This window comes from Apus apus, chromosome 14 (genome assembly GCF_020740795.1).
Source record: "Apus apus isolate bApuApu2 chromosome 14, bApuApu2.pri.cur, whole genome shotgun sequence".
Taxonomy (NCBI): domain Eukaryota; kingdom Metazoa; phylum Chordata; class Aves; order Apodiformes; family Apodidae; genus Apus; species Apus apus.
The window spans coordinates 14,257,872-14,279,790 of NC_067295.1; the positions used below are offsets into that span (position 1 = coordinate 14,257,872).

The window sequence follows — 21,919 nt, forward strand, 5'->3', positions numbered from 1 at the left end:
GTTTTGCACAAGCCAGCTTGTTAAGGGACATGTAGGGTCTTGCCTGAAATACCTCAGCACCATCTACAGGAAAAGAAGGGCCAGACAGCACCTCTGGAACAACCATGGTATTTCAAGGTCTTGGACTAGAATTGCAGAAATCAGCAGACGCTGTAAGTGCTGGCTTGAGCTTAGTTCCCATCCACAATGCAAAATGCTCTCTGCCTTACTCTTACTCTCTGCTGTTCCCCTGTGCCAAAGGCTATGCCCAAAATCCCAGTGCATTTAAACCAGCACATTGTCACTGCATGCATTTGAAGATTCACTGTTCCCAGCAGTCTTTCTCCTCTAAAAGAAACAAACTACATCTTTCCATCTTCCCTCTTGGGTCATTCTCACTCCTTCACACACTCCAGTGGCCCAAATTCTTCTTGAAACATTGTGCCCAGAACTGGAAACAGTATTCAATACAGCAAGAGATGTACAATCCTGAGCTGGACTGGTTCCCATCTTACAGACAAGAGTTTTCTTACGCATTTTTATCTATAAATTTTTTTCTGCAGCCCCATGTCACTTGTGGTTAACCCCCATTTCATAAAAAGACCACAAAGATTTCACTCCAGAGCTGTTGCCACCCAGGAATTCTTTGCCTTGGAGTTGCAGAATAAAAATCCTATTTCTAGAATATTTCTTCTACTTGAGCAAAACAAATTAAATAAAATTAATTCTGTGCCTGCCTGGCAAGCTACTGCAGCCCCTCTCACCTAATCTGACTGTAGGTGTAATAAGCATATTTCCTATTCTCTCATATGAAAACAATACTGCAGACCACCACCATATTACCCAGCCAACCAACAACACTGTTAACTGCTCTACCAGTAGAGCTTTCCAATCAAATGCTTATTTGACCAACACCTTCTTGCTTGTATTTGCTTATGACAACGTCATGCAAAAGTGGCAAAATGTAACTTGCACCACTCCTCCCTGACTCACACTGCCTAAATGAGGGAGATTCTGTGCTATTTTACATCTGGGAGGCAGCACCTATGTGTGTTTCTCCATGGTCAGTCTATTCCTTCTTGTAACATAGAAGGGGTTTATTAGCTCACTTCATGAGCTCAGGCTGTGTGTTCCTCCAGTCACAGCTAAATGCCACAAGATGTCACTGTGTCACTAAAATGGCTGGAAATAAGATCAGGGTTTGCCCAGTCACAAACACGTAGCCCTAGAGGAACAGAAAAAAGTAAGTAGTAGGTGAAGTTTAATATTAGTCTTAGAGGCTACATAAAAAGAGTCTTATTTTAAACTTAGTGCAGGTTTTGGGCAAGTTGTTTTGAAAAGTACACAACATTATTCCCAAACAAAGTGAAATTCACAGCTCTTCTACATAATAGAGAACAGCTTATTAGAAGTTTTCTAATGTGCTTTGCTCTCAGAGCCTCACCTTACAGGGTGTTTTAATTATTCCCTTTTCACCAGGGAAACCACAAACTAAGGAGGCTGAAGGGTTTGTCTAATGACATACAATATGCTCTACAGTCAATCTAGAAACTCCAGAGTAATTCTCCCAAGTCTTGACAAACACAATAAGGGGCATATCATCTTCCTCCCTACCACAACGTTCTGTACTCATTTGTCAAGGCCTTTCACCTCGTGCACACCCTGGATGGAGGTGTCTGCTCCACTGACAGGCAGTCAGAGCAGAGGGATGCCAGAGGGAGGAGGTTGGTGCTGGCTCCTGCTGAAATCCAACACTGACTCCACACTCCTTTGAAATCCTTGCCAGAACTTTTAATCCAGTCAAGAAACAGCATATTACACACAAACCCACTGTCCACACATGCCCAGAGTAAGCAAATGAAGCCAGGGCAGTATCTGCCCTGCCATCAGTGCTGGGTGCAGCACTTTTCTCTTAGCTGCAGGTTTAGAGCCCTTCTGTGGCAACATGACATCCACATTTTGACACTTTTCAGTTCTACAATTTACTTGTCTTTATATTTCTCTGTGGTGAGGCAGAAAAGAATAGTTCTTAAAGCTATGACAGATATCACTAACTTCCAAGAACTAACATTTCCAAAGGGAGACCAATTATTAGGATAGCAAATTCTGCAAACATTTCACCTGACAGTGGCCTTCTCATTGTTCTACCTGGTCTAAAACCCGAATCTCAATGAGTTCACAGCATGAAGAAGTGGATAGTATCCTAAGGAACAAGGCCAGGAGGTTTCAGTGAGAAGCAGTACACCATGAGGAAGGAAATCCCACCTACCTGTCATATGTCTCTTTGAGATCTCTGGCCAGTTTGCACTTGGGCAGGATGTGATGAAAAGGTGACTGAGGACCTTCTGTGGCTAGGGAAGATTTCAAAACAAGAAAGCAAACAACTGATTTAAAAGCAAAGATAGTTTTATCTTCCCCCACTAAGTATGAACCAGTATCTTTGGGACAGAATTTCTATACTTTTAATCTTTCAAAGCTTGTACAATAACTCAAGTTACATGTTAAAATAATAATAGTGAATAGCCAACACATGTAACTTTGAATTTGACAAGTGACAATTTTAAGTGTTTTTGTTTGCATACATGCTAGTTTTAATTTTTAATGCTTGAAGCAAGATGATGCATCTCTGCCAGACAGAGTTCACCTCAACTACTGCATATTATAGTAAATTGCTTTGAAGTACAGTCAATAAAACTGCTTTGTAACTGTTTGCTAGCCATGGTAACAACATGTCAGAGTAAAATTTCTACACGAGAAGTCTGGTGACTCAGCACACAGCATTAAAGCATGGGAAACCTGCTCTAGCTTGGGTGAAGCAACCTACGCGAGTTCTTCCATCTCGGCCTGACAGGCAGATCTAATTGTGATGGTTCAATGCCCAGTCTATAGCTAGCAAGGAAAGTAAATATGCTACTTCACTTCTAAAGTTGACATCTCTGCATAGGGATAGTGATCTTGCATGAGGGAAAATGCAGTCAGAAGCTGTCAGAATGCTAAGAGAGCACCACAACTTGTTCATACTGATCCCAATCACAGTAAGAGGGCACAATTGGCACACTCCTGAAAAAGTACTCCTGGACAAACATATTCCTGCTCAAAACCAAGCTCAGCACTCACTTTCTGACATGGCAGAGACTTCATCCTGAATAGCCAGGATCAGCTTGGCCTCCCTGGTCAGGTACTGGCAGCGACGCTCCTCGTGCTGCAGGACGATGGCGATTCTGCGGGAGAGGTTGTGCAGGCAGTTGATCACCGAGGGGTCTGCATTGGCCTGCAGGAACACAGGAGGGAAACAGCTTGGCTACTCAGCCACACTCACATATATGGAACTGCAGGGATGGGACAAGGAGTCTAAATAAGTATCTTCAGTAGATAACCAAAATCAGCCTCTTTGTGACATGGAAAAGCAAGGAATTTTCTCTAGCAGCAACAAAACAGAAGCTCAGAGATGTCCCGAGTTAGAGAGAAGACTGGGGGATTTCTGAGCTTGCCTGGGTGCATCAAATCAACACAGCACCTGCAGTGGGATACTCTGCTCTGCTTTATTCTGTCCAGTTGTTAGTGGGCCTTCTGCTAGCAGAGAGACCAAAGAACTCCATTTCACACAGTGAGAAAAGACAGCGTCAAGCTGTTTGAAAAGGCAGAAAATCAGGATGTTCAGGTTAAATTCATTGATATCAGTAAATTATATCAGTGAATAATATCAGCACCAAGACTGTGGTGCCTTTGACACAGCTCATTCACTCCCTGGTGCTATACTGATGTTTGCTTTATATACTGACTAGACAGTAAGCAGGTAAGAATCACCAGCTAATGATCAAAAAACTGATCCAAAACCAGAATGAACTGGGATTTACATTTCCAAACATCTCACAAATAAGGCTTATTGCTAACACTGTATTGGTGCAAGTCCCAGAATGAAAGTGCTGGAAAAATCTATCATGTAGGTCCAGCTGACAAGGGGGGGCAGTCAGTGGCTCCTGTGACTAAGCAGCTGCTTCATGTTTGTTAAGACTTTTAAAGGAATGTACAGTTCTAGCAAGTGATAATTTGGCATGTAAACTAGCAAGCCATGAGTCATCACTTTTGGGTTTCCCTGCTCTTGCTGAGTCACGGCACATTGGTAACCCTGAAGCTTAAACACAGCAGGATCAGTGCTGATAGCATTTGGGACTTTGCCTGCTCTGTCTGCCCACTGCAGATGGACCCTCATCTTTATCTCGGTGCCTCCACCCACCCTCTGCACTGCACTACACCCTGCTAGGAAAAAATTTCCACTTGCTTCTTGTGCAGCACTTTCCAGAAACCTGTCAGCTCTCTATGAACTAAGTGTCTCATTTGGCAAAAATGATTTAGTGCTGCATCACAGACACAATTACATCAGTGTCACCACGGTGCCAAAATGCAAAAGAAGCACATTTTCCTAGGAGAACCAGTAGGAATTAGATTCTAGGAAAATGTGTAGTCTTCAGTTGCATTTCGCCAATCTCTTTCAATGCTGTGAATGAAGAAGCATTGGTTTCAACACTTCTGCCTCCACATGACTCAATGTGCATGAATGTTTGTGCCTCCATGTGCATCTACACACATGGTGCTTTATCAATGCACCAAAGCATCAGAACTCTCAAAGCTAATGTCTCTCAATGTGTGAAATCTAAAATCAGCTCCAGTATTGCAGATCTGGCAATTCCTGACCTCAGAATGTCCCAAAGCACAACACCAGATCCCCAGCAGAAATCAGGGAATGATGTGTTGCTTGCTGGAGTAATTGTCTTTTGTGAAACCTTGCTCTCCAACTGAGGAGAAGCCATCCAGACTGTGGCCATGTCCACTTTAGACACCACTGGAAAGCCAGGGGTAAGAAAAGTACTAGTGCTGAAAGGAAAAAAAATAAACATCATTTCACAGGCAGGGAGCTGGAGGCTTTTAAATAATTATATTATATCCAGCTGGGAAAAAAATCAACCACTTCTAAAGACAGCTGTTCCAACTCCCTCTCTTACTTTCAAAATGTTTCTTCACATGTGTACACACCACAAAAATAGCATGATGGCTCCACAGATGCAAAGGAAAAGAAATCTAGAGCTCAGAAATCAAATACTAAAATACAAAAGAATTTCTAGGGTTTTATACCACCAAATTAGCCAAGGCAGGATCCCTTAATAGAGGTATCAAGATCTAGTCAATAGAATAGGCCTGAAAAAAAATCCAAGCAAAAATTACATTATTTGCTCCAGGTTCTTGCTGAACATCAAAACCTACTCAATATTCACATCTACCTTCTTCTCATTTGGAATGCTACAGCTGCTGCTCCCTAGCTGTCTTCCTTTACAATGATCTCATTGCTAAGAGGAGGCAGCTTTCAAACACTGTTTATTTAATTATAAAAAAAAGCCTAGAGGCACTGAGCAGAGGCACGAGTGTCTGTGTCATACAGCATGAGTAAGGGCTCAAAGCAGTGCTGTTCTGAGCCAGAGCAGGTTTCGGGACGACACTGGGCAAGCTTGGGTTGACAAAGGCCATGGTGGGGACCTGACTCTTCAGGCTGGCCCCAGTGGCCTCTGGTCTGGAGCAGAACCAGAGGTCTGAGCTGCACAGAGTCACCAGGGCTCAGCAACAGGCTAGTGCAGCTCTATGGATCTGGCCCAGTCCTGAGCAGGAGTCCTGTGTAGAGCAGCCCCTGCCACACCAGCCCCTCAGACCCAGGCTGCCTTCTTGCACAGCTTAGCTGGATGAGCCTCAATTGCAGGGTCTGGAGAAATCACAGCCCATTAAGGCAAGGCACACACAGGGCTTGCAACTGGGTTAATTTCTATTTTGCAAAGTGGTCTCTTGCATGCCTTTACACTCTGCATACTTAAAACAAAAAACTACCAAAAATATCCTGAAAAAAACAACTGTACTTTTTTTCCACTGGGCTGGAAAGCTTTCCCACTTGCCAGTGTCATATTCTACATTTTTTAGGTTTGTTGTTTCAAATGAGTATATCCCAATGAAATCAGGCACTGAATGTTTCACAAGAGATTACTGGAATGTGAGCCTACTGCATTCTCCTATACATCAGCAGCATATCCCACCATCAGATAGAATCAACACAGTTCTTACCCTTAGTGCAAACACCACATTGAAGAGAATCATAGTGGGCATCTCTCTCTTTGGTGAGGGATCAGTTTTGGATACCTGAAAAATATTTTTTGCAAAATCCCATAGGCTTGTGTCAGTTGGATCCAGTAATAATGGGAAAAGAAGAAAGAGGAAAAAAGAAAAAAGAAAACCAGAAAAGCCCAACCCAGCCAAGTAACAGTCTGCTGACAGGAGAGAGCAGACAAATCAAATTATACCATCAACATTTGACCTTATGTAAAAACAGAACTATGATTACTTTCTTACTCAATTGTCACAGTTACTCTACAACACTGCCTTTTTTGAGAAGCTGTGAAGACTGAAACCAAAGCATTTTGGTCAAGACCGTGGAAATTAGTATCAGTTAGATAGCAGTCTTACCAGGTCTCTTTACTATTGCATTTTAGCCTCCTTATGGATCCTAGATTTAAACTTTCCTTAGCACAATTGTTATATCTATTGTTAGCTAAAGGCAAGTCAATGGGTTTCTCAGGCCACATCCATTCTTCTTTTCCTGCAATGCCCACTGGGATGGCATTGTGTTACAAACTGATGCTTCTATCAGAAGTGCCCATATTCAAGCTTACACACTTCTGCAGTACTAAAATAAAAGCCTCAATTTTCCCTACATGCAGGATTTCAAACATGTTTTCCAGCCCTCTCCATTCTTTCTGCAGCAGAGAGCTTCACCCCTAGTGCAGGTACAGACTTTCTGCTGGGGAGGAACACATAAGATGGAGCCACAAGATGGAGCACAAAATCCAGAGGATATTCCTGCCACCCCAGAAGCTCCCTGCTGAACACCCATCCCATCTCAAGTGAAAAGAGCTATAACCTGCCAGGCCAAACACCCAGCTAACCTCATATCTGGTCTCTACCCAACATATGTGCATAGGGCAGTGGCCGAGATGGGGCAAACACAGAGAAGCTGGCAACAGCAGAGCTGCATCCACCCTTCCTGACAGGTCCCAAGCATCAGCAACAAACTGCTTGGCAGTGAACTCCAAAATCTGAGCACTTTCACTGATTCAATAGTCTTAAAAATCAGAGAAACTAAAAGAAGTGATACATAGCTTTGTTTTTTCTAAAGTGTAAGTGAAGTTCTATCAAAAAGGCAGTGACAGGAGGGTGGTGAAGCCAATTTACTGTGTTTATTCCCGTGGAGTTCCAGGACACCCTTTGAACTTCAAGTCAGACTCAAGAGCATTTCTGAGTGTAGACACTACTACTTGATCTTCTGATCAAAGACACTACCACCATTTACATCAATTGGGACACAGGCTACATTTCATATCACCTCTTGTCCAGAAAAAAAGAAAAGGACTAAGCTGGAAAAGAAAATGCTGAAGGAATTTGAACAATTCAGAATATTGCTACATAAAAGGCAGCCTGGCACACGGGATTAAATATTTGTGCTCTTGTAACTCCTGAATCTCATCTGAGTAAGAATTTGCTGAGCTGTTGTGGGAAACTGTTCTTTTCTTCCCCACATAAGTCTGTGCATTAACTGACTGCAGCATGAACTCCAAAGAAACCCAAACCAGACTGTCAGGTTACTTCAGCTACTGCTCCATGGGAAAGGGGCTCCACCTGGCTTCTTCCTAACTGCAAAAGGGGCCCAGATTTACACTCAGACAAACCCCCAGAGATGGCTGCCACATCTAGAAGGTTCTGGATACTAGAAAGTTCTGGGATGCCTATTAGGGTGATACGACACCCAAAAAGAAGATCCTACAAGGAGTAACAAAGAAGTGTTTACAGCTTTTTATAACTTTTTTTTACCCAGATGCAATTTTATTTAGACAAATTGAAAATGAAGAGGCCTTTCATGCAATTAGGATAAAACTGACTGTAAAGGGGAGAGAATGTATAATAATATGTGGTGAAAAAAAGCAAATACAAGTTTTTAAACCTCATTTACACCACATTTAAGAAGTTGTGTCTTTCAGACAAGATTAGCAACAGAAAAGAATGTGATACTGTGGGAGAACAGGCTACCCTGTCAGGGCCCTGAGGGCACCAGAAGTTCTCAGTGACTCTCACCAGCCCCACTTGGGTCCCCACACACACACATACAACCCAGGAGCCCTGTTTAAGCTCAGCCCAGGGCAGCAGGTCTGCTTGTCTCCAGCCCTGTCTCCTGGATGGACCTTCAACCTGCATCTGGGCCAGGATCCCTTTACAGACCCTGGGCCTGGTTCACTGCTTGCCTTGCCTCGGGCTGCTGATGTTCTGGCACAGCTTGGGGATGCTTGAATTCTTTCTTCCAAACCAGCTTAAACATTGGAGGACTGAGTCTTAGTGATCTTTTGTTACATTTCTTGTAGACTCATGACTGAGTTTTGACAGTAGAACACCAGCCAGCTCCTCACTTGGATTAAAGCAGTCTGGTCCTCTAAATATCAAGCAGCAGATGCCAACAATCTGTTTGTACCTCTAATTACAGAGAGAAAGGCTGACAGAATTGGCAAGCAGATTTTTTTTCCTTGAAAAAATGGACGACTTAATAAATTTTACTAAAAATGAGACCAAAGCAGTTCAGTGGCAGAGATCTGTGTTGGATTCAGAAATTACCAAAGCGTAGTTCATTCTTACAGTCTACCAGGAAGAAGGAATGGGACAGGGAATTTTTTGCACATAGAAGCATGTAAATACTTGCCTAGATTTAAGGAGGACCTTTTCCATAGCCTAGGTGGCAACTGCTTTCATTCCATGCAGCTAAAACACTGGCAAGGGAGCAAGGTCTCTATGCAAACAGCAGCCTGACTTTGTCCACAAGACAATTTTAGACCTCTTTCCAACTGATCCTTGTGAATCATCATCAGCACCAGTAACAGTTAAAAGCCAAACAAGGCTGACATGGTTTCCAGCATTTGTGAACGCTTGGCTGTTATTTTTATTTTAACTGCCATCCTAATTAGAGGTGCTAAAAAGCTAACTTGCAATAACTAACATAGTGAGAAGCAGCTTTTTGAGCTAGTCTGCTTAGCATTACTTCTCTTTACCCACCCTGCTTTTCTACAGTAAAGAGAAGGGGGTTTCTGTGTAAATCACTGACACAGCTCCCTCAGTTTGCCACCCACTGTATTTATCTGGATGGAAGTCAAAGACAGTTTTGAGCATCAAAAAGTAAAAACAGGGTCAAAAGCCAAGAGGCAGATTCTGAATTCTGAGTTTCCTAACTAAGCCATGCAGTTTGAACAGAAAGCAAGTCCCCAGAGCAGCCCTGCTACCATACCTGCCCAAGGGCATGCTGGAGCAACGTGGGATGGCCGACAAAGCGAACATTATCAATCTTCAGTTCAAACTTTTTGCCACACATATCAGACTTGGTAGCCAAAATTGTTGCCAGGATGACATCCGAAAACCTTGAAGAACAGAAACAGAAGTTATTACCATTTTCAAAAATAATTCCCCCAAAACATTCCTCCAAATACAGATGTATACAACTTGTATGTTTTTAAAGTATTGCAAGTTGTGTCTAAATTGCTGTACCTGGAGTACCACCAATTATGGAGAATTAAGAACCCCTTAATTACATCTCTCAGATCATCACAATTATAAAACAGGAAGCATTCACGACAGAGACTGCAGGGTCATGCTCATTTAATCACATGCTCAGCAAAATACATTGGAAAGATTAGATGCAGTTTGCTTGAATATAAAAACAGCTCCAGTTAGCCATTGCCTGGATTTAGCTGCAGGTTAATGAACTTACTAAGCAACTACGTATCGACACAGCCTGTCACTCAAGCACAACAGAGATCTTTTAGCCACCCAGTATGGCAGAGGGGAAGGTAAGAAAGAGCTGATTCAAACAGGAGAAACACACATCCAGTGCTTGTCTTTCCTTTCCCAAAGCTCATCAGTGAGACTGGAAGTTACTGAGCAGATCTCAGCCTGTGGCCAGCAGACCATCAGCACCCTCCTGAGAGCTGCCTGGCCTCACCTGGCCTTTCTCATTTGATAAACTAAATTGAAACAAATTTGTGACAGGGCAGGCCTTTCCCAGCACTAACTGTGGTGTCACTGGATTGCTCTGGATCAGTGGTGGGAAGAAAGCAGCTGCAAGACAGGAGGCTAAGTATCTACAAGGCATCTGCCCTGTAAAATACAGCTGTTGCTGCAAAAATGGGTAAACATCTAGTGTGACTAGGGAGGAATTCTGCAACTGCTCCTTCCAGCAGCCTTGCAACATTGGTTTGGTCTCTATAAACACTCATTTTCCTCAGGGTGTCCCTTGAGACAGTGGAGCTCAAATGCACAGGAAGAAGACTTCAGTTAGCTGCTGGAGGGAACTTGTTCTAGAATGGGAGCAGTGCAAGGTTTGGTATCAGCAGGTTTTTTCCTCATCTGATTTCTCAGAGGCTCCCATTTAAGCAAAAGAATTTCAAACTAGTTTCTGATGAGAGCAGTTTTTTAAGAATGAAATACTTATTTCATTTTCTTTATTTACATTCAGGGATATGTGTCCCTGTCAGACCATCCCCCTCCAGCAGGCAGGTATCCCAGATAACCCCCTATCACTCAGAGAAAAGGGCAGGCATGGGTGTGTGCTGCGCTCACCTTATCTCTTGGCCACAAGTGAGACCTCGATGCCCAGAGAAGGAATTAATGAACCATATTCCTGCTGCACTCCAAGTTATGGAGTACTACAGAAATTAATCCAAACGCACACAGCCAGGTCTTTTCTATCTATCTGCATATGACCCAGGGGGGCACTTCTTCTATTAGACCTACATAATCTGAAGGACAACGCAGGGATTTACAGTCAAAGCCCCTGGTGTTCATAGAAACAGGTCATCCTGATCACAGTACGCTGCTTATGTTTGGCTTATGGAAGGAGAAGTTCCATACAAACTTCCAAATCCCTGGCTACTCTGCTCCAAACACAGCTAGGGGCAAGCAGGGAGATGGGGACACTAGCTAGAGACTGCTGTGGCCACTGAGCCCATGCTCCTCAGCCACCACACTGCACTGGGCTGCACAACAAGTGTCCCCAAACTGGACCTGCACTGACAGTCCCTGGAAATCACATTCAAATTAGGAAAAAGTCACCATGACAGCAATGAGTTTTTCCCCCTCTTTTTGCCCTGCTCAGCTGAGTTCATTAATAGGCTCCTCATGGAGCCAGGACTACTGTAACAGCAATGAATCCAAAAGGAGCATATGTTTTGGGGATCAGAGGGAGAAGGAGGCTAAACTAGGAAATGCCTGCTTTTTGGTGAGAAATTAGTTACTCTTCCTTCCCACAGCTTTGGCAAAGGATACCTTGGGAGCTGGGAAACTCATCATTATGATGACTTTCACCACTGTTAAGGTTTGACTCTTACAAAGAATTACACCAGCAGATCTTCTAACAGATAAATGTGGTGCTGAACATATCAGATCAGCAGTTCCCCAGCAGAGCTCATGACACTGCCAGACCTGTCTGCCCCACCTTCTGTGTGGCTCTGTGCTGAGGAGGAGATTAAAAGGTTGATTTTGTAAAGTCCTCAGTATCTTCTCACTAGCAGAGACTTCTCTTTCTGGGAGAGTACTGGCAACAGCCAGATGACACGCTCAGGAAAGATATCCCTGTGGTGGGTCACATGGGTGCTAACTAATATTTACAGACACCAGGTATCACCCAGGCTCTCCCAAGAGTGACCTAGACTCCAGCCCCATTCTCCTTGTCTGACAGCCTAGATTTCTTGGATTTGCTGGTTTGGGTTTTTTTTTCCCCTGATGCTCTACATAATTTACACATTTCTTAGGCCTCAGGATGATTGGGAGATGGAGGGACAGTAGATGCATTATTCCCATTATTTCAGTTCATAGAATCACAGAATTGTTCTAGTTGGAAAAGACCTTTAAGATCAAGTCCAACCATTAACCCAACTCTACCAAGTCCAGTGCTAAATGCATGATCTTATCTTAGAAAATAACACTTCTACTTCAGTTATTTTCATACTGATTTCCTGATCTCTGAGGTGTATTAAGATGATCTAAAAATACTGACCTATCAGAGCCCAAGAGTTTGTTAGAAGTTATAAGGTTTTGCAGTTGGGTAGTAACAGTCCCTTCTTCTTTTAGATTAGTTCGAGCATTGTCATTTCCAATGGGAAGCAAACCTCTCCTGTTCTAAGGAACACAGCAGGTGGAAATTAAAATACAAAACCCAAAAGCTTTGATTTAGCCCAAATATTCTCCCACTCCTACCACAATCTCAGTGCAGCAGCAACAGCAGCCAGTCCAGCAGCATGACACAAACCACACTAGTGCAGATGCTGCCACCAGCATCTCCTCTGGAAACCCAGCTGAGACAACAGTTGCTTTAGCACATGGAAAAGGAAGGGGAAACAATCTCCAACACAAATTCAGTTTTTTCCCCATGAATGGATAACAACTTGTTATATGCCACAGGAATCCAAAACAAGGCTTTTTTTTGCAAAGAATTCTTCTTTGAAGTAGTTTAGAATGGGACCTGTGCATCTAGGTGAGCATCTTTGTAAGCAGGGATTAGAGTTGCAGTTTAATACTTCTGGGGCCCTGGGCAGAGATAAGCACTTCTCCCTCCACACATTCAAAAAGGGGCTATAATGCAGTCATCCAGTTCAGCTTAGTGAGGCACCAAGAACAAGCAGCCAGAGCAGCTGCTCAGAACCAGGTCTCTCCAGAATTACTGTGAGATTAAATAGTTCACTCATTGATCTGTACTTTTAAGTCATTGCTCATCAGAAAGCAATTTGTTTAGGAGTCCTTGTTGGATTAACTACAGTGCCAAGGCTATACTTGTTGCATTCTCAGAGGGTCACAACTTTTCCCAGTTCACAGAAGGGTCAGTACCCTACCCATTCTGGATACCCTACAGGAAGCACAGAAGTGTTAGTAGGACCTTTGTAATTATCCTAGCAAGAACCTTAAGTAATACAATTCCTACAGACACTGTGATTTAGCATATAATTATCTCATCATTCAGTGTAAAACAGAAACCAGAAACAAAGCACAATTAAAAGGATGGTGAGAAAAGAAAGCCATTCTAGACAAAGGTGATTGTTTAGAACGTTTGGTCTTACCCTGAAACCAATTGCTCATCAGTTAGAGGACATTGGTCTCTGAAATGGGAACATGGCCATAAACACAAAACAAAATACAACAAAAGAAAATAAACGAGGCAAGTACACAAAATACAAAAAAAAAGATATAATATTAAAAACTAGGATGAACTATTGAGGGTTAAACTCCTGTAAAGGAAATGTAACTATTGAGAAGAGTCAAAAGTTATTAGCAGGTGAATTCCAGAGATTTATTGCAGGTTTAGATTGACAACATGGAGAGAAAAGGCTAAGGCTTCTAGTCCTCTCTCCAGCACTGGCTGCTGTCATGTGTTCCCATGGTATGTTGCATTTATGGAGCTGTATTTACTTTTCAATTCACACTTTTCAATTCATGCTTACCTTGAGAGAAAAACAGAAGAGGCTGCAGCCTGATTTAGAGCAGATTCAAAACTCCAGTTTCTTTTCTAGACTACTTCTAGAGTTTTCCCCAAAGGAACCCCCTTGCAGCCCCAGGTGACCCACAGCACTTCATAATTGGTTCTAGTGCTCCCATACCCACAAGACTTAGAAAAAGAGGATGCCAAAGATTTATTTTTTCATGCACAGCCAGGATTCTGTAAAGAGCCTTGCACATAGAGCTGCTGCTGCACCCCCCAGAGATCTAAACAATAGGTCCAAGTCTGGCCAGACCCACAGCACAAGCTGAAATCATGCTCTGTCTCTCTGCCCCAGGCAATAATCAGAAACTTAAAGGTAGGCTGAGAACGTTTTCAAACCTGAAAACCTTCTTTACAACAGGTGTACAGAGCGAGGCTCTGTTAACAGCTGTACTCACTTTCAGATCAGAGAAACAAACACCTACGTCTGTTTTAAGTCAACTGCTTTTTTTTTTTCTTTCCCCCCCAAATAACAAGGAAAACAAGGACTTGGATTCTGAAACAAATTTCCTAAATAGACTAAAAAATAAATCTGATGAAAGCTTTATGCTGTCCATGTTAGAAAGGGCAGACAAAATTAAAACCTCCAACAATCATTAATCCAAAAGACAACAGGTTTCTACTGGTTGAAAAGGGAACCTAGAGCAATCTGAAATTACAAACTACACAAAAGGGGGTGATATTACAGGAAGGATGTTTAAAGGGATGGATGGATGAATGGAAAGCACAGGGCTTAAAGAAAGGAAGCCTTTCAGAACAAACACAAGGAAGAACACTGGAGTCCAGTGAAAAAGGGACAGAGGATACAGAAATGTTATCACAGCAGAACTACTGTTTGTTAGAAAGGGACATTCAAGTCCTTGTTTGTCAGTAACTTGACTTTTTTTATAACAGAAGCAATTAATGGCCAATTAATGACTGTCAAACTCGGTGAACCTCCTTCATTTAGTCAGCTATGCTGCTAAAAAACACTAAGTCTGGTGTAACATATGTTACTGTACATGCGTCTTCATTCGAATTTTTGCTTACCAATTATACCACCCTTCTGAAAAACTAAAAAAACCCTTTGAAACCAATTTAACAAAGCATCATTTTACAGCTCCAGAAGATGGCCTCACATTTTTTGAGGTGTATTACTGGTAAAGCACTCAAAAACCAAAGCATGTTCTTAAAGAGAGCAAATTATGAAAGGCTGAGAAGAAGCCAACAAAGAGAGATGCTTGACAGGGAATTTGTTTTGACAGTGACAGTTCTTCTGAATACCTTTTTTGTTGCATGGCCACCATCAACACACCTCAGCCACTTTTGCTGCTTGACTTGCTTTTAAAAGGAAGAAAAAAAAACAACCCCAAACATGCAGCTCCACTGAGTAGAAATGAATAGAAGCAAATACACACCAGAAACCTAGAGGTTGGATTGTCATGAATAAGCTGCAATTGTCTATAAAAAACAAAAAGCATAACTATGACCAGGAAATCCAAGTCTGAAGGCTAAAGAAATCCAAGTGTGCACACAATTATGCTAAATGGAAATGGAGAGTTAAGGTACCTACACTGATCTAATTTTGTCCTTTCTGAGGCCATAATGAAATCTATACACCTGAGTTGCTCCAGGAAAGGTCAGCTCCAAAGTAATCAATCTGAGTTGCAACATCTTAGGAAAAAGGCAACAGTGAACCTTATCTGGGATACAACTGGTGCTGGTATTCTTTTCTAATACTGGTATCCCTCTTTGTTTTGTGCTGGAAGAAGGGTCTGTGTACCCAAAACTTTGGTATTTTTTCCAGTAACTCCATTAAAGTTCTTATCTCTGCCAACAAACTCCTCTTGCCTAATATAAACAAGCAGTACTTGGTACACAAAAAGCGATTTCTTCTACTACTGTTCTTTTGTCTGAAGACCATCACTGCAGAGACAGATTTCTGTCTTAATATTCTTTCACTCAGTCCTTCAGAACTGTGATACTTTGTGCTGACTTGAGCTCAGCTGAGAGATCATAAATTCTTTTAAACACTAGAAGCTTAATAACAAATACCTGACCTGGAAATTAAGCACTAACATTCAAGCCCAGAGTTCTGGACACCAGTACAATGAAATCTAAATTTTTGCTTAATGTAGGTTACATGCCAGCACATTCAATCTACTTAAAGCCAGTTTCAGGAAAATACTAGCAGTTTTATCATCTGGCCAAAATTTGAACTGATAAAAAGCTTTTCCTGCATCACTGCAATAGCCACAGACTGCATCCCAGGCAAAACCCAGTGAAGGCAGCTCCACATTAAATGTTTTGTCCAACCTGCCAAAACAGCCCAGGCAACAAGAACCACCATCAGACAGAAGCTGACACTGCTCCAACACCATCTTCATCTACCCAGGGAAATCCTGGAGCCAGGGGTTTGAAGAGCAACCCACAAAATCCCCGAGATAACCAGCAAAGGTGTGCACTGAGCCTCCCTAATGTGCACAGGAGCTGCTGTCCAGAGCCATTCCCAAAGTGCCAAAGGTCCCAAGCCAGGACTTGCTCCTGCTGGAGCTGTGCCCTGTGCCTCACTGGGGACACACCACTAGAAGGTTTCAAAGACACCTGAAGAGGCAAGAGATACAAATGACCTCAAGCAAAATATGTTTTCCTAAGTTTCCAGCCCTGGAAAAACATTTGAATTTATGGAGTTCAATGCCATGGGCAATTTTAATTTCAGCTAAACCATTCTCAGTCAGAAAGTTAAAATCAAGCTTCTGTTTTGTGAGGTTGGGATATAAATTTATTTGGGGGTGGGGGCAAGTGATAAGTGCCTCTTTTTTACTCTTACATGAGAGAAAAGCAGCAACTACCCCATTTTATTAATATTGCGGGGGTTAAAACACATATCACAAAAAAAAAATCTGCAACTGAGTTATGGGCCAACAGACCAAAAAAAAAAATCCCTTCTCTTCCTCAGATTTGTCTCATATCTGATAGTGGTAAATTTAGAACCTTGCAGCAGATTTCCAGTTTTCTACAAAAGCCAATGAGAGGGTCCATTGGTACATACACACATGCTGAACAACACACTGCCCATCTTCAGTGTGTTTGTTACCCACTCATTTCCTGTTACTGAAAAACTATCTTTGAGTCTCAATTTCCTTTCAAGCTACTATTTCACTCCACAGACACAAGGGCAGCTATATCTGGAGAAACAAAATTAGTTATTCATTAGTGCACAGCAGTTCCATATGACAATTACACGAGCTAGGGAAGAATTTGAGGCAACTGAATAATATATCCAGTTAGAGGTAGGCAGGTAAAGAAAAGTGGAATTTTGCCAAAGTATTAATACTCCTAGCTTTGAAAGAGTAATACTGTCTTTCTAACAAGCACAAAATACTCATACCTTCCCCAGAAAACAACTGATTTGGTAGCTTTCCCTCATGAGAAATCCCTTGTTACTAAGCCCTGATATGCTCATAAATTGGCATTAGAGCATCTTTCTGCAAGCTATTTTCTATACAGTCCAAAAGAATTTGCCTACTGAAGTAGCAGACAAGAGAGCAAGAGGTCAACTCTCCTCTGTTTCAAATTCTTAGGCAAGGACAAATGTCTTCCCCTACCTGGAGTCCCCATCTTGATCTTCTGTGGTGTCACCTGAGCTACTGACAGCATATCGACTCCTTGGTTTATCTGAAACAAAGAGTAAGATAACTGTTTCAAAGGACAATTTCCCTAAAGTGTTCATTAAAATATGTCCATTAAGAGAATGCCTGTGCAATAAGAGAACACTTGTCTGTGCCTTTTAAAATTATCTATAAGAGAGACCTAAAAAAAAAAAAAAAAAGTAATATTAAAAGCAGAAAGACCCTTCCTTTTTAGGTTGAAGTACCAGATTTTTGGTTTTTCTATTCTCACTCAAAAACGCATCTAAAAATAGTAGAAAGCAATTTTCATCTGAAAGGGATAAACAGGAGGCAGTATAATATTACCAGAAACAGCTTTTCTCTCAAGTGCCAGGAAAAGTTTGCAGTTTGAGAGTAGAAATTAAAAACCTGACCAATGCACTTCCTCAGTATTGCTCAGGTTTCAGGACAATGATCATGCTCCAGAAGCCCCTCCTGCAGTCACAGCTGTTGAAACCCTTTACCAACACAAAGCAGGACAGGGACAGGAGGGAAGCAGCCAAAAAAACCCCCCACATTTTCAGATTTTACCTATAAAAACAAAAAAGGGCTTGAAGATGATTCTTTCTTGGCAAAAAGTGACCCCCAACCTAAAGAGCAGTGTCAAACCACTCGTAACATACAGAAGTGACCCAAGACTCGCTCTGCAGCACCTTTAGGCCCTGGGCCAAGACATTCACCCACCAGCAGAGCCAGGGGGGACACTGACCACAACCCCAGCACCACAGGTACAGCCACCCTATCTCCAGCCTCAGACATCATCCTGGAATGGGAATGTCAGAGGAAGAGGCACAACCAACAGCAGCTCTACAGGAGACAGCCTAAAGGCCCCATGAAATGAAACCCCCTCCACCCCATTACTCAACACAAGAGCCTAAAGTCTCATAGCTTCTCTACCCATTATCATTTAAAGCTCAGTTAGTGTCTTCTGAACCTCCTCTCCCACAGCAGTGCCCTCACTTCCCACCCTACCTCTTCCTTCCCTTTACAGCTCCTTAAAACCCACACTGCTTCAGCTGGGCCAGGAACAAGGCACTGAGTCCATAATAACACTTGGCAAAAATTAACAAATCCATAAAACACCTGGCAATAACAAATACTCAATTCACCTGTGGCATGTGCCTGAGGGATGCCAGCTGTCAGAAAAGGTATGAGGGGTGGGAGGGGAGCCAGGCCCCCAAGGGTATGAGGTGTGGGGGGTTGTGCCAGGTCCCCTCAGGGGGTGTTGAGGGATACCAGGAACCCTCGTGGGGTATGAGGGGTCTGTGGGATACCAGGAACCCTTAGGGGGTATGAGGAGTGTGACTGGGATTCCAGGCCCCCTCAGGGGGTGTGAGGGGTGAGTGTGGGATTCCAGGCCCCCACAGGAGGTGTCACTGGAATTCCAAGCCCCCTCAGGGGGTGTGAGGGATGAAGGGGGGATTCTAGGCCCACTCAGGGGGTGTGAGGGATGAGTGCGGGATTCCAGGCCCCCTCAGGGGGTGTGAGGGATGAGTGCGGGATGCCAGGCCCCCTCAGGAGCCCCGGGGGCTGCCAGCCCCCCTCGGGCGGCAGCAGGGCCCCGGCAGAGGCTCCCCCGGGTCCCCGCGCACTTACTGGCCTGCGCGGCGGGGTGCTCGGCGCCGCGCTGGAAGGGGAAGCGGAAGAGCAGCTTGTTGCCTCGGCTGCCCGAGCTGACCAGGATCACGCTGATGGGGCTGGTGCTCTCGCCCATGCCGGCCCGCAGGAAGCCCGCTGCCTTCCGCCTTCCGCTCCCGGCGGGGCGGAGCTGCCGCTACCGGGGCCGGGGCTGCGGGGCCGGGGCTGCGGGGCTGCGGCTGCGGGGCTGCCGTGGGCGGGCGGAGCGCTGCGGGTCCCGCGCCTTGCAGCCCTGCAGCCCTGTCCCCCAGTACAGCCCGGTGCCCCCAGTTCAGCCCAGCATCTTGCCCCCCTGCAGCCCTGTCCCCCAGTACAGCCCAGTGCCCCCAGTTCAGCCCAGCATCTTGCCCCCCTGCAGGTCTGTCCCCCAGTACAGCCCAGTGCCCCCAGTTTGAGCCAGCATCTTGCCCCCCTGCAGCCCTGTCCCCCAGTACAGCCCGGTGCCCCCAGTTCAGCCCAGCATCTTGCCCCCCTGCAGGTCTGTCCCCCAGTACAGCCCAGTGCCCCCAGTTTGAGCCAGCATCTTGCCCCCCTGCAGCCCTGTCCCCCAGTACAGCCCGGTGCCCCCAGTTCAGCCCAGCATCCTGCCCCCCTGCAGGTCTGTCCCCCAGTACAGCCCGGTGCCCCCAGTTCAGCCCAGCATCTTGCCCCCCTGCAGGTCTGTCCCCCAGTACAGCCCAGTGCCCCCAGTTTGAGCCCAGCACTGGTCTGAACCAACGACCCGCTAGTCCCCTTAATCAGGCTGATGTCCCCAGTTCAAACCAGTGCTTCCCATTCCCACAGACCTCGCTGCACTCCCAGTTTATTCCAGTGCTTCCCAGGCTCACAGCCACCACCTTCCAGCTCAGCCCAGTGCTCCCAGCATGGCCCAGTTCATCCCTGCAGCCAGCCAGAGGGCTGCCCACTGCCCACCCTTCCCGCTGGCCTCTTTGGGTCATTTGTGGCCTTTCAGTCACGAGCGACTCCAGAACGGACCTAAAAGCTGGTGGCAAAGGGCAGCGTCCCCAGCGAGGGCTCCTGGCTCCCCCGGGGCTGGCTCGGCCAGGGTGGGTGCCTGCAGGAGCCAGGCCCTGGAAGTCAGACCTCCCGGCTCCACGGAAAGGTGCACTTGGTCTTGTTTCTCGTGTTCGTCGCACGATCTCAGGGCATTTACACCACTGATCCAACTTGCCTTGGGGTTCCTGTCAGCTCTAGAAGAGCACGGGTAGCATCACTTCCCCTGGCAGCCCCGTGGGTGCCCTCCTTCAGTTTCGTGTTTTTACCCAGATCAGAAATTACCAGCAATCATGTTAGAGGATGTCCCAGGTTCTGCACACAAATTCTTCTGGATTTAATTGCATTATTTACATGTTTAAAAACTGAGGTACCCCCACTCTGGATTTTGCTCTGCGGACCCCCTCTGGGATGTGGGGCAGGGATGGGTGGCTGGAGAGGGAGATGAGCACACGTGTAATCTGAGGGGCCATCCTCGGCAGGGCCAGCGATAACGATTGAAGGGGAGGGGAGAAAGTTGTCTGAGGGTGATTAAAGAGCAGTCCTATTATCACAGCAGAGCACTCCTCCTGCACCAGCACTGGGCAGCTGTGTTAAAATTTCCCAGTGTATCTGCTTTGAAGTATAATTGTACTTTTAAAAATAATAAAACACAGACATCTTAGTTATTTCCAGCTCTTTGAGGGTGGAGTTTAGTGAAAGGGAAGTGTTGCAAGTTCTTCAAGCCCTGGTAGGACATTAAAGAATAAACCCAGGATTTAGATCCCACTTGTAAGGTTTCCAAAACTTAATATGCTCCAAATTTTTCAGAGTTAGAGCAGATGTATGTGCCACCTTATCTGTGGGAATTTGCTTTGAAGGAGAGGCAGTCCCCATGGAGAATACACATCCATGAGGAAAAGTTCTCCCCGATCCCACAGTGATGCCATTAAACCAGTAACTGGATTTACAGTTAGGGCTGATGGAAATTACAATCTTGCTTTTATAATGAGCAAACAGGCCTGTTGGTCCCTTCTGCCTTTTAAAATTACAAACTCTGGCAACCTGCTTTTGCAATAGGATTTTAAAAAAAACAACCTATGTTAATATTAAAAATCACCTTTGGTGACATTTCACAGCTTCTTCACCAAGATTCATCATCTGCCCAAGGATGGACATTCTGCTGTGGGTCTATGAATCATAATTATGAGAAGCAGCAGCAGAAAGAGAGGAAAGCAGGTCTGGTGGGGCTTCCTAGAGGACACAGCTTCAGTATAAGTCCTGGCAGAAGAAATCATATTGTCCAGGTCTTTGCATTGTTGAGGCCAGGACCTCCATGTCTCACTACCCACGGGCAGCTGGACCACTGGGATGAAGGAATGTGGGTGAGAGATCCATGCAAGGACCTCCATGTCATGTTCTGAGATGTAGCCAAGGATCATGCTTCTTCCACGAGGCTGGTTCCTGAGGAGTTCCTGCAGCTGTCCCTAGTGCAGCCCTGATCCTGGATAAGCTTTGAGCTCCTTCTAGCAAACCTCTGTCATCTTTTGGCTGCCTTGGCTTTCCTGATAGTGCAAGAGTAACTCTCAGAAGATTAATTCAAATTCCATAAAAATTTCAGTGGTGACAAGCTTGTGAGCATCACTCTGATCCTCACACAGACCTTAAATCCTACAGACATGGCAGATCAATGCTCAGCTTGAACACTGGGCTGCAAAGTAGGAAGGAGTCCTGATGGTCTCTGCCTTATCTCTGGGTCTATCTGGGTCACAGTCAATTCCTGCACGTGTTGGTTGAGTGACCTCTCACTGAGGAGAGCTTGGAGCACAGCCATGCAGCGGGAGAGACTGCTCTGCACTGCATCTGTGTAGCCAGACAGATTTAGCTCTGGGTTGTCAGTGAACATGTGTGGCATTCACCAAAGGGAGGACATGCAAAGAGCACTCTGATAATATACCTTATTATAAACAATTCAGTCTTTACTGAGTCTCAAGTGAGTCTTCTCTCCTATCCCCTCCTCAGGTGAGGTACTGAGAGGAGTGGGTTCTCCAGCAGGCAGGAGGGTTGAGGAGGGAGCTGT

The 21,919-nt window shown here is 44.6% G+C and overlaps 1 protein-coding gene across 4 annotated transcripts in view; it reads right to left on the reverse strand.

Moving 5' to 3' along the window:
• NPRL3 (NPR3 like, GATOR1 complex subunit) overlaps positions 1 to 18,953 on the reverse strand; it is a 44,409-nt gene extending 25,456 nt beyond the window's left edge. Inside the window, exons 1-7 of one of the 4 annotated variants that reach the window (XM_051632167.1) lie at positions 18,826 to 18,953; positions 17,167 to 17,236; positions 13,161 to 13,199; positions 9,341 to 9,470; positions 6,085 to 6,159; positions 3,097 to 3,250; positions 2,249 to 2,324 (exon numbers count right to left, since the gene is read on the reverse strand). In XM_051632167.1, coding sequence (XP_051488127.1) covers positions 2,249 to 2,324; positions 3,097 to 3,250; positions 6,085 to 6,159; positions 9,341 to 9,470; positions 13,161 to 13,199; positions 17,167 to 17,236; positions 18,826 to 18,943 — 662 coding nt within the window. In that variant the 5' untranslated portion in view covers positions 18,944 to 18,953. Of the gene's footprint in view, positions 1 to 2,248; positions 2,331 to 3,096; positions 3,251 to 6,084; positions 6,160 to 9,340; positions 9,471 to 13,160; positions 13,200 to 17,166; positions 17,237 to 18,825 lie in introns of all 4 variants that reach the window. The other 3 variants (XM_051632166.1, XM_051632168.1, XM_051632169.1) reach the window with 3 other exon arrangements.
• Positions 18,954 to 21,919: the final 2,966 nt, after the last annotated feature.